The 11,934-nt window shown below is 51.2% G+C and overlaps 1 protein-coding gene across 2 annotated transcripts in view; it reads left to right on the top strand.

The window, feature by feature from the left end:
- Nucleotides 1-2,659, top strand: part of Sema1a (semaphorin 1a) — a 108,375-nt gene extending 105,716 nt beyond the window's left edge. Inside the window, exons 5-9 of one of the 2 annotated variants that reach the window (XM_076802067.1) lie at nucleotides 9-150; nucleotides 508-856; nucleotides 933-1,549; nucleotides 1,874-2,084; nucleotides 2,383-2,659. In XM_076802067.1, coding sequence (XP_076658182.1) covers nucleotides 9-150; nucleotides 508-856; nucleotides 933-1,549; nucleotides 1,874-2,084; nucleotides 2,383-2,653 — 1,590 coding nt within the window. In that variant the 3' untranslated portion in view covers nucleotides 2,654-2,659. Of the gene's footprint in view, nucleotides 1-8; nucleotides 151-507; nucleotides 857-932; nucleotides 1,550-1,873; nucleotides 2,085-2,379 lie in introns of both variants that reach the window. The other variant, XM_076802065.1, reaches the window with a different exon arrangement.
- The last annotated feature ends 9,275 nt before the right edge of the window (nucleotides 2,660-11,934 follow it).

Below are 11,934 nucleotides of genomic sequence, written 5' to 3'. Positions count from 1 at the left end.
GATTTCAGACCGTCTATTCTCGCGTGGCGAGAGTGTGTAAAAAAGACCGAGGTGGTCCTCATCGTTACCGCAATAGGTGGACCTCGTTCCTAAAGTCCCGACTCAATTGCTCCGTTACCGGAGACTTTCCTTTTTACTTCAATGAAATACGTAAGTAGACCGTCGGCCTTTGGTGGACGCCGCTATCGGGTTTCGCGATCGATCCCCGTTCTCGCCGCTGCGCTCGGAACGCGAGAGAAGGATTTTGACGTCGCAGCGTTTTAACCAGGTGAAATCGATAAAGACGAGTGGAGAGATCGGGGATCGAATACGCGGCGTAGACGAACATGGCAGCAGCGTCATCGATTTTAAAAAGCGGCGCGCGTTTGCCCGTCGCCGCGGCGGACGGACAGAGCGAAATAAATTTCCGCCGGCCTGGTCGTAAACGTCTACGGTCGCGGGCAAACCCGCGCGCGCGCGCGCGCAAACAAAAGAGCCTCGAAATTACAGAGCGAACGTTATTTGCAGAATCAACGACGGAACTGATATCGGGCCAGTACGGCAATAAGTCGGCGCAGCTGATATACGGCACGTTCACCACACCGGTGAACAGCATCAGTGGCTCGGCCGTTTGCGCGTTCTCCTTGCAGGACATCACGGACACGTTCAAAGGGAACTTCAAGGAGCAGAGCGCCATCAATTCGAATTGGCTGCCCGTGCAGAGCACCAAGGTCCCCGACCCGAGACCCGGACAGTGCGTCAACGACTCTCGCTCGTTGCCCGATTTGACCCTCAATTTCATCCACACGCACTCCCTGATGGACGATCTGGTGCCGAGCTTCTTCGGACAACCGATCGTCATACGCACCAGCTTCCAGTAAGCAACCACGCTAAATTCCGTACTTCAACTCGCACTTTGTACAGAGCTTAACGAAGGCGTTCCCGCGGAACAGTTACAGATTCACGCAGATCGCCGTGGACCCTCAGGTGAAGACTCCCGGCGGCAAGACGTACGACGTGTTGTTCATCGGAACGGACAACGGGAAGGTGATCAAAGCGGTGAACGCGGACTCTGCGGACACTCACCTGAAGGTCAGCCCGGTGGTGATCGAGGAGATCCAGGCGTTCCCGTCGACGGTGCCGGTCCGTGGCATCAAAGTGGTCAGGGCCTCGCAGGCTGGCGACGGCCTCGAAGACGGCAGGCTGGTCGTGATAGCCGACAGTCAGGTTCAGGCGTTGAGGCTTCACCGGTGTTACAGCGACAGGATCTTGTCGTGCGGCGAGTGTGTGGCACTTCAGGATCCGTACTGCGCCTGGGACAAGGTGGAAGGCAAATGCCGGGCCCTCGTGGGCCCGGCTGCCACCGACGCCAGCAGATTCTTGCAGAGCGTCGCCACCGGCATGCACGCCTCCTGTCCCCCCAGCAAAGGCCTGGGCAAAGACGCGGGCAGCGTGGGCGCCATTTCCGCGAACCAGAACAAATTCCCTCAGGACTCGATGATCCCCAACAAAGAGGGCCCGGGAGGGGAGATTATCAACATCATGCAAGACGAGGAGCAGGATAGTTCAGGTATGCGAGGCAAACCCCTGAGAATTTTATGCGTTCATGCGAGAGGTCAAATATAAAACTGTAGACACGTTAGATAAGCGTAACGACAGCAGTGTATTGATAGTCTTAAATTTGACCGAAACAGTCTAGTAATAAAAGACCCCGATCGAACCGCCCAACGAAAAAACAATCTGCGGTTTATTACTCTCCCGTCGTTCAACCTTTTCCCAGTAACAATTCATTTCTACCTGGGATGGGTTCGACGAACTTCGGCAAATACCCCATCGTGTACGGATCGAATAGAACGCTACCGCATCGAAATAAACAAGTTTTTACTGTATACAGGTCCCGAGGTGTCCGCGGCAGATTCGCCACCGCCGCAGTATTCCGTCGAGACTCTAGTGATGGCGGTGGTGGCCGGAGCGTTGGCAGCTCTGCTGGTCGGTTTCGTGGCTGGTTATCTGTGCGGCAGAAAGTGCAGGAAAGACGAGGACGACAATCTACCGTATCCGGACACGGAATACGAATACTTCGAGCAACGGCAGAACGTGAACAGGTGAGTCACGAGTTTCTCTCGCGTTCTTTCGATCGATATTTGTGCAGTAGGTGTTCGCTCGTTGCACGAGAACGAGACCGAAATTTCCGGCAAGATCCAATCAATCTCACAAGACTTCCCACCTATAACTCTCCCACTATTGGATCCAAACCGCGATGTGTACTACTGACAATATAAGAGAAACAGTTTCCATTGAGCGCAATGATCGGGAACCTACTGTACCCGATGCTAGGATGATAGGACGAGTTAGAAGTTGCAGAGTTAACGAGACGACGATCGGTTTTGGTGGTTGCAGCAGGCTAGCGCCAGAGCCGAAGCTGCTGCCGCAGGAGGAGGTGACGTACGCGGAGCCGGTGTTGGTCCCGCAGCCTCCGAAGCTGCACTCGCCGAAGGGAACGATGCGAAAGCCGCCGCCGACGCCGACGGAAACGTTGTTCCAGTTTCCGGACGGTTACGGGTTCCGCGGTCCGAGGGACAACTTCGGTACGTTGCGGTCGCACCAGGGCGACGCGTACCGTCGCAACGACGGGTTCGCGACCACTCGCAGCGTCAAGAAGGTTTATCTCTGAGAAACGAGCGAGGAGGGAGGCGGCCGTCACCGGAGCCTAGGACGGCCGGCGCGCAATCGCCGTAACGCGATTGTCACGTCCGGGGGACTTTCGAACCGCGAGCTCGCGGGCCCGAGGACGCTCGAGTCGCCCTCGCCGCCTTCGAGCGTCTCGTCCAGTTCCCCGTCACCTCCCTCCTCGTCACCCTCGCCAACCCTCGTACCGATCGCCATGACCGGCGGCTCGCCGCCACCGCCGACGCCGCCCTGCAGCTTCATCTACCGCTCATAGTTATCGTCGTCGTCGTCGGCGCGATCCTCACCGCCGCCGTCGTACACCGCTTCTTGTTACGCGACGCCAGCAATCGCAACAGCAAACGCAACCGCAACCGTAACCGCAACAACAATAGCGACACCAGCAACGACACCAACGACGCTACCACTGGCAGTCGACGCGTCGCTCCATCGGAGATCGGTCGCGCATACAGATCTCGTGTAAGTGTTGACTGCGATCAGTGGGGCGTGTTCGAACCCTCGAGCCGAGGAAAATCGTCACACTTCCCCTTTCTCCTCACATTTTTGACCGGTTTCGTTGCGCGTAAACACCGTTCGAATCGCCGATATACACCCCCGTACAGAAACACAACAAAGCCAGAGATATACGCGCGTCGATCGAGTCGAAAGATCGGCGAGATCGCGCGGCCGAGAGTGTCGCACGGTCAACGACGAGACGAGAGAACGCGAGATCGACGCCATTGGTTTCGATTCCGATCCCGATCCCGCACCCGGAGAGTGTCTTCCTTCCGTCGCGTCGACGGAGGAAACAGATTTCTTGGATCGAGCTCGTTGGTCCGACTCGCAACGGGACGGGACGGGACAGAACGGCACGTCGGAAGTGAGCTTTGTTAACGCGGCGATCTCCGCCGTTTTTTACTCGATCGTTCTCAACCGGATTTGTCGCGCGCGCGCACGCGCGTCGTATTACGGCAAGGTTTCTTCTCGTGTGAAGTCAATTAAAAGAGACTATCGTCGGGACTCGTGTTGCGATTTTTCTAATGTTGTAATATTTAACTAGCGAGTGATCGACAGTGCCATTATTGTACGCGTAATACTACCGCGTGCCTCGTAATTCGATCGTCGACAAGAGGAAATCGAAGACGGAAGGTTATCGGGCTTCGCGGTCGCGACCGGCACCGTGCCATAAACGATCGATCCTTTTTCCCCGTGTGAAATCGCGGAAATCGTCGCGTTTGTCTTTGTTGCGATGGATTCGGTCGGTCGGCAGACTCTCTTCGCTGGCGCGTGTACAGTTCGTTTCGGCAACGAGTCGTCATCGTCGTCGTCGTCGTCGTTGTCGTTGTTGTCGAATTTCCCGCGATTCCTAATTTTCTCGTAGGTTTTGGAAGCGCGCGTTTCTCCAAGCTACAGAATATACGTAATAGAGACGCACAGAGAGAAAGAGAGAGTGAGAAAGACAGAGAGAAAGAGAGAGTGAGAGAGACGAGAACGGAAGAGAAAGCGTGCGCGGCAAGGTGTTTTTGTCTGGGACAGAGGAAAAGGTGACAAAGCAGAGAAAAAAAGAAAAAGAAAAGCGTTGTAGGAGAACGAACGGTGAGGTACAGGGCTTGTATGTAAATAACACGTATATACAGAAAAAAAAAATAAAAAATGACAAATAGCATATACAACGGTTTAAGAGTTCTTACGAGCGGTATAGGGGAAAACAGAGACAGGAGAATCAGTCCATCTAGAAATCTGGGCCCGATGGTACACGTAGACATCTATCTTAAAGTGCTTCTTATTTCAGTGTGTTTAGAGGTAACGCGTATGTGATATATTCTATATGACGAGATGTTTTCTAGGCGTTGCGAGTAAGGGGTCAGGAAGAAAGAGAGACAGTGAGAGAGACAGAGAGCAAGAGTGCGTGCGTGAGATAACGAAAGAAAGAGAGGATGCAAGACGGAGAGAATGAGACAAAAGGATGGTAACCGATGGGAAATGGTCAGGGGGAAGAAGATGAAGTGCGACTTGAACGACTCTCTTCGACGAATTTCAGACGATGAACCGCGAATGGACGCGGCGATGATGAGCTCGACGGTCCGTTGTTCACAAGAATTGTTCGCCGACCTTTCCCAGAGTTCAAGTTGAAAGTTGAACCGGTTTTCGATTCGATCTTCGTTTCTTTTTCTTCCGGGAAACGGGAAGAAAGGATCGCGTAATTCTGTGAACAATCGAGCAGCGAGAGTGTCACGCGGCCATCTTTCTTTTTCGTTGTTGTTCGACACGCGCGCGCGGAAGGAGGTAGCACACGGCGAGAAAACCGACACACGCGCGTACGTTCATCGCCGCGCCTTTTTCCTCTAGGAAGTACGATCGTCATCGGGCATGCATATGTCTCTTTTCGATTTTCGATCGAGGAAGGGGCTCGTCCCGCTCTATTCACCCCTTATCAAACGGAAAGACTGAAACGAATTCTCTCGAAGGGACGGGCCCCGGAATCGGTCGGATCGTTCTACCGTTGCGTCGACACCGACGAACACGATTTCCTTTGTCGACAGTACAAATTCACGTGTCGCGTTCCTCGATAAGCTTCGGCTCGTTTCCACGAGCCGTCGACGCGCCACGTCGACCAGCGTCTCTTCCCGCGGAATCGGCCGATAGGCTCGGCACTGAAGCTTGCTGCGCGTTCCTGTTCGTAACAAAAGACTGGCGTTCATCCGACAACGATGCCCCGAACTTTCTCGCAAGCTGAAACGCGATTCCAACGTAGGAAAGAGAACGGGGTCGACCGGCGCCGAGCGTCTCGCGAGCAAAACGACAAGGAAAAAGGGGACGCGATATCTACGCGTTCAAACTTGCATACCTACATACATCCGCGTCTCGTGAGAAGCAATGTTCTAGCGATACAGCCGAAGTAGTAGTGGTAAACGAACAGCGAGAATGCGTGTTGTGAATCAACTGTGTGTGCGCGCCTGACCAGTCGGATAGTTTCTTCGCGAATCATTTTTCGCGTTATGTCCGAGTATCTTCTTACGAGACGCGGACGACACACGAACATACACGATACACGTACAATTCAAAGACGCGGAAATCCGCGCGTTTCGAAGCTGCCATGTTATTTAATCGAACCCGACGCTTCTCGTCGCTGACAGAATATCTAGTTGTACCTCCGGTGTGAGTAGCGTATTTCGAACGACTTGCTTCCGCGTCGTTCCGCCACGTTTTCTAGGTTTGATACGACAGAGCGGGCGGGGTTCTTCGCGTGTTTTATCCGTGTGTTAGATTCTTACGAAGTATCACGTCTAGCGATCGTTTCGCGAATAGAAAGACTCAGGCACGATACCAAAGATATTAATTCGTAAAGTAAACGCGCCGGTTGTTGGTCGTTGCGACGATGGTTGAACCGATGGTCGGAGGCGCACAAAACGGTAGGGTGAAATCTCAGGTGGAGGAGGCCCGTCGCACAAAAAATAAAAAATACGTACGCGTCTCGGTCCGCCGTTACCAATGGAGGGGGGCGTTTCGTCGAACTCCTCGCCTTCTCGTCGTTCCGCCGCGTTTACGACTTTGATATTTTTATATTTCCAAGCCCCTGCACGAGACGCAACAATCTTTCCCCTTCTCCTCCCCTCCCCTCCCCATTTCCCTTCTTTTTGTATTCGTTGGCGGGTTTATGTGTTCATCGCGAGACTGAAAATTTTCTTAACGCCAAAGATGCTACGCGGTGGTCGGCGTTTGCCCGACCTCTTTGCCAAAACGTTTGTAATTTGTCGGCGGGAGGGCGATCGGCCAGGGTTCGCTCGGACACCGCGAACCGATTTCTGGTGGTATCCGAGACGCGTGCGCACCGGGACAGAGGATGTTGTACGCATCGTCTTGGAATCAAGTAATGCATGAAAAGCTTGCGAGCGGCGATGGAAGCGCGCGAGATCAGAGAGATATTTTTCGAGAACGGGGAGATATTCCGGTGGCAGGTAGGCAGAGGGCAGTTCGAGAGAAGCGGAACCGGAAACGAGCGAACCGCGCGAGACGGAGACGGACGAGAGAGAGAGTGTTTCGAATCGAGCGTCGGTGCTTTCGACGGAGATCGAAACGTATAAAAATTAGGGTCAGAGGGTAACCGAGGCGACAGAGGTTCGCGTTCAACGTGTTCAAAAAAATAAAAAATAAAATAAAAAGAGATTCGCGCGTTCTATCGTTTAAGCCAATAAGGAACGGATTCCATCCAAGATACAAACCGAAGCAGAGAAAGAAAGAGGGACGATTGCTAAGGGAAAAAATGATTCGCGAAGACGTTCGTCGAGAACGAGCACAAGTTTTGTTTCAGCGGTATCGGTTGTGAATTTCTCCGTTCGATGGTTCGGATTTAGTTTCGCGGGTGTTGTTGGCGTGGTTCGATCGCGAACGTGGAACGGGGACGACGAGAGGAAATCGAAGAGGAGAATAGAGAACAGAAGGAAAGCGGGAGAACGAGGGACGAGGAGTTTTCTCGGGATGGGGAGGGGGTGAGTTTGCGTTGCCGATGCGTCGCACACGAGGATACGACGGGACGCGACAATTTCATGCATTATTTCATTTCAATCGCTTGGTAGGCTCGAGTTACGTTCGGCTGTATATTTCTAATGGGAAGGCTAGGGAACGAAAGGAAGCGGAAAAAAAGAAGAAAATATATAAAAGAGACGAGAGAGAAGATCGAGAGAATGCGCGTGTGCTTGAGGCGTGAAAAGTTTAGCCAGTTATTACGATTATAAATTGAGAAAGAGAATATTAGGTAGATACACCCCGGGACGTGTTCCCGTTTCAAAGGGTTCGGTCCCGGTTTAGAGGTCGCAGCATGTATGGGACAAGAGTTTTGACGATGAAAGCTTAGATCATAAGTAGAGGATTAGCAAACGGTATATATATATCTATATATATATACATAAATATATATATATAAATATAAATAAATATAAATAAAAAAATATATATATAGAACGCTTGAAACGTATATTAATATTATAACTTTTTATAAATATATTTTTCCGTCGAAGTCTAGCCTAGTTGGATACATACACGGTTATTAACGACTATTAATTTATCCGATCTGATTATTAATATCGAGGATCTAGCGTTAATTCGAACATTTTAGACGTCATAGTTTTACAATGATACGCGGAAATTGTACGGAAGTTGTAAGCGACGGGAGAAAGAGAGAGACAGAAAGATAGTGTGAGAAAGCGAATCGGTGGATTCGAGGAAGGTCGAAGTTTAGCAGGATCGTCGGAGTGGGCGAGAGAGAAGGAGAGAAAGAGAGAGAGAGAGAGAGAGAGAGAGAGAGAGAGAGAGAGAGAGAGAGAGAGAGTGAGCGGCGAGGAGAGCAGAAGAAAAAACACATTAGTACCTAAAGTTATGAAAATTGAACTACTAGCGTTGAGCGTAATTCGCAAGAGGGACTTTGGAGCGCTTCGCGATCGCGTCGTTCGAATCGCGTGTTAAATGTGCCAGATCCGGCGGCCTCGATCCTCCTCCCGCGGAGTCCTCCTCGACGATAGGACGATGTTACAGAGGAAATTGTTCACGGCGCGAGAGGAGATCGATCGGCTCGACACGGCTCGGCTCGGCTCGGCTCGTCGCGGCCGCGGAGCGACGAGTCTCCCTTTTTCGTGCTTTGTAATTAAATGAGAAACGAGAAATGAGAAACAAAGAAACCGCAGCGAACTTGTAGAGCGTCAGAGAATGTGCGAGTGGATGCGTGAGACTGAAAGGGAGCAAGCGAGGAACACGGTGAGAGAAAGAGAGAGACGAGAGAGCAGAGAGAAAGAAAACGAGAACAAGTATACACACGCATCTATACATAGTTCACGTATACGTAGATCTTTCGTTTCTTTTCTCTTCATCCGTTTCGTTTTGATTTGACCAGAGAGAGAGAGAGAGAGAGAGAGAGAGAGAGAGAGTGTGTGTGTGTGTGTATGTGCCTGTGATAGTGTGAGAGAAAGAGAGCGACAAGCAGAAAGAGAGTTACACGGGACTATCCCGAATATCCGGCTCCGCGAAAAATTCATCACGGCCCGAGCCCTCGTTACGCTTTCTAATCGGGTGAACGATGATCTAAACCGTTACTTGTACCGCTATTCAACACGTACCGATTACCACCGAGTATTAATCACACTAAATCGAATGAACGATTGCGATTGCCGAAGGACTTTCGAACGGCGAACAAAAGAGACGAACACTTGTAGTATTTATCAACGATAAATTAACGAGAACGTAACACGTATTTTGCTTCTTCCTAATGCAGTGCCGTTTACGCTATTTTTTACTGTAACTAATAGAGACATTCGGCCGGGGGTGAGCGCTCGATGTTTCGGGGGCAAGCGTGCGGTCACCCTACCAACAGATATTCCACGAGAGTTTGCGTGAATGAAGGAGAGAGAGAGAATCAGCGAAACAGTGTTTCCGTATAGTCGAACGTCGTGCACCTTTGTAAAGAGATACGCTTCCCGAATGCGCGACTCTGACGCGTGTCTTCGACGAAATCCCGAGAAACGTCCGTTCCTCGTGGCACGCGCGCATTCACTGTCAATTACAACCGAATCACCGGCATGCTTACCGATCGTTCCACGACGCGTATCGTAACTCCTTGTCCATTGCATACGTTGTTCTCCGACTTTTTTAACAAACACAGAATCGAGCTACGAATCGTGCGCGCCAGATGCGGACATGTTTTCGCCATTTTTCATCCCTGCGAACGACAAGACCAAAACGAAACGGGCAGAGTTGCAAATTTCGAACACGACACGATGAAATTAGTCGGGGAGTAGACCTATTTACATAATTATCGTGCACGGTCGCGCGACTCGTTGTAATTGATCGACGGAAACACCGTTCGAGGGAGAATGCGTGCGAGTATGTATAGGTGAGAGCAAGAGAGAGCGAGAGAGTGCGAAGGAAAAGAGGTGAGCATGTTATAGAGGGGTGAGAAGAGTAAAAATTTTGGACGCGGCGTTTCGAGTTTCGCAACAAGTTCCATTTGTTCACATGGCTCCCCGACAAGGGTTTCTTTGGGGCTGTTCGTTGGGGGGTAGGGGGGCTGGACCGATTTTAAAAGAATATTGTACACGGGGAATGAATAATAATTAATGATAATATTAACGATACTAATAATAACGATACTGCATTAATACCGAAGGTATATTATTGCCGATAATTATATTGTAACGACACGAGAATGATATTATATAATACTCTTTATGAACGCAGGGGGTGAATGATGATGCGACGCGATGAAACGCGAGAATCGGAGCGCGACGAGAACCAGAACGATGCATGGAAGAATGCGAGGAACGAACGAGAGACAGCGATGGAGAAAAAAAGAGTGAGAGCAAGAGAGAGAGAGAGAGAGAGAGAGAGAGAGAGAGAGAGAGAGCGAGAGAGAGCGAGAGAATGAGTGAGAGAGAAAGGAAGAGAACGGAGAACGGTAAGTAGTGTTTCCGCAGTAGGCTGACGGTAGAGACACGGCACGTCTAATATTAACGAATAAAAAAATAATTTAAAAAAAGTAAAGTAAAAGCATCATAACGCGAAAAAAAGGTACAGTAGTGATTTACTATCGGCTGACACGTAGTGTGAACGCTGACATAGGAGAAGCATGCTGGCATACGAGTGCTTTTGTCGATTCCGAGGCGGATGTTGAACGGTCTAACCAAATAGCTGTCGACTCCTCGTCGGCGTTGATCTAACGATTCGAGTATATGACCAAAGCCCCCGATTCGGATTCGACGCGACCGACGGAAATTGGCAGCAACGAAACCGAACGTTCGCGTCGACGGAAAGAAAAATGAGATGCCCCGGTATCTCTCCGGCCACGGAATCTCTATCTCGAGGCGTTTGCTTCTTGGCAGAGGGATAACGTCGCGACGAAGGAATTAGGGGGCGGAGAGTGAACGAAACGAAACGAAACGAAACGATGAACGGAGCGACGAGGAGACGAGAGGAAAAGAGGGACTCGTTTCCATTACCGTATTGCGTCTGTTATGCCTGACATAGTTCGCTATTATGAAGAGAGGGAAAGCCAGGATATTCGTGGCGGAAGGAAGGGCTTAGAGAAAGGCACGTCACGTCACGCGGCGTCACGTCACGTCACGTCACGTTGCGACGAGTCACTGCACGGTGTCGCGTTTCGAGTGGGATTAAGGGTCGGGATGAGAAAAGAAATGGAAAGCGAGAAAGAGAGAGAAATACCGGGGAAAGTCGTGCGGGACGAACAAACGGAACGACGGAACGAACGAGAACGAGCGTGGTGCCGAGAGAAAGAAGCTTAGAGTGAGAGGGAGAGAAAGAATGAGAGAGAAAGAGTGCGCGCGAGAGAGTGAAACGAAAGGAATGGGAGGAAGAAAATGCGAGCGAGAGGGAGAAAATGAAGAGGAGCGATTGTAGATTCGGAAAGTCACTTAGCCAGCAGACTGCTGTTCATAGTGCCCTGTTATAGTGGGTTCCCTAGGCAGAGCGGCAGAGACGCGATTAAAATGCAAACGCGAGAGGCTGGTTGGTTGCGGAGGGAAGAGCACCGGCGAGGGGAGAAAATACACGTGCAAGAGGGAAGGGAGGGAACGGGACGCGTGCACGGACGGGAATCGGTGGAGGAACGCGGAGAAAAGAGTCGGGACGCGCGCCGCCGGGTTTCCAAGTCGATTGCCAGTCTTTGGCCGGACAGAGACAGCGTAACCCCGCGACAACGATCGTTCTTTCCCGACCGTTCGATACGCGACGTCTCCGTGTTCCTATGTAGGAGGACCGAGCGAGAGGAGTCGAGTTTCCAAGTCGCGATAGAGAACGCGATCGAGAGAGAGCCTCCTTCGAGAAATGTCGCTTCGAAGAACTCGCGAAACCCGTTGCAAGATGGATTACGCGCGTCTCGCGATCGGACAACGGCCAACGGACGATCCCGTCGAGAGCTCGATACGATACTCGGACGTTCCGCGGGAACGCCAAAGGATCGCGGAACGTCCGCCAGCCTGACGAGAACCGGTTCGCCGCGACAGTAACGAGCGATAGCGTATGGTACTACTACTGCGAATCGGTAGATACAATCGGTACTACCGACTACTATTAATGCTAGGGATACTATTACTATTACTACTACGACTACGACTACTACTACTACTACTACTCCTCCTACTGTTTACGAGGCGAGACTCCCGGCCGGATCGTCCGTTGTTCGCCTTTGTCTTCTTGGGAACCGGTTGTTTGGGGATCGATCGAGGAACAGGGAACAGAAGAAGAGAATTTCCGATCGGTCGTAAATCTTTCCGTCAGTGTCTC

Source organism: Halictus rubicundus, chromosome 16 (genome assembly GCF_050948215.1).
Source record: "Halictus rubicundus isolate RS-2024b chromosome 16, iyHalRubi1_principal, whole genome shotgun sequence".
NCBI lineage: Eukaryota > Metazoa > Arthropoda > Insecta > Hymenoptera > Halictidae > Halictus > Halictus rubicundus.
This window is presented reverse-complemented; position numbering and strand designations above follow the sequence as displayed.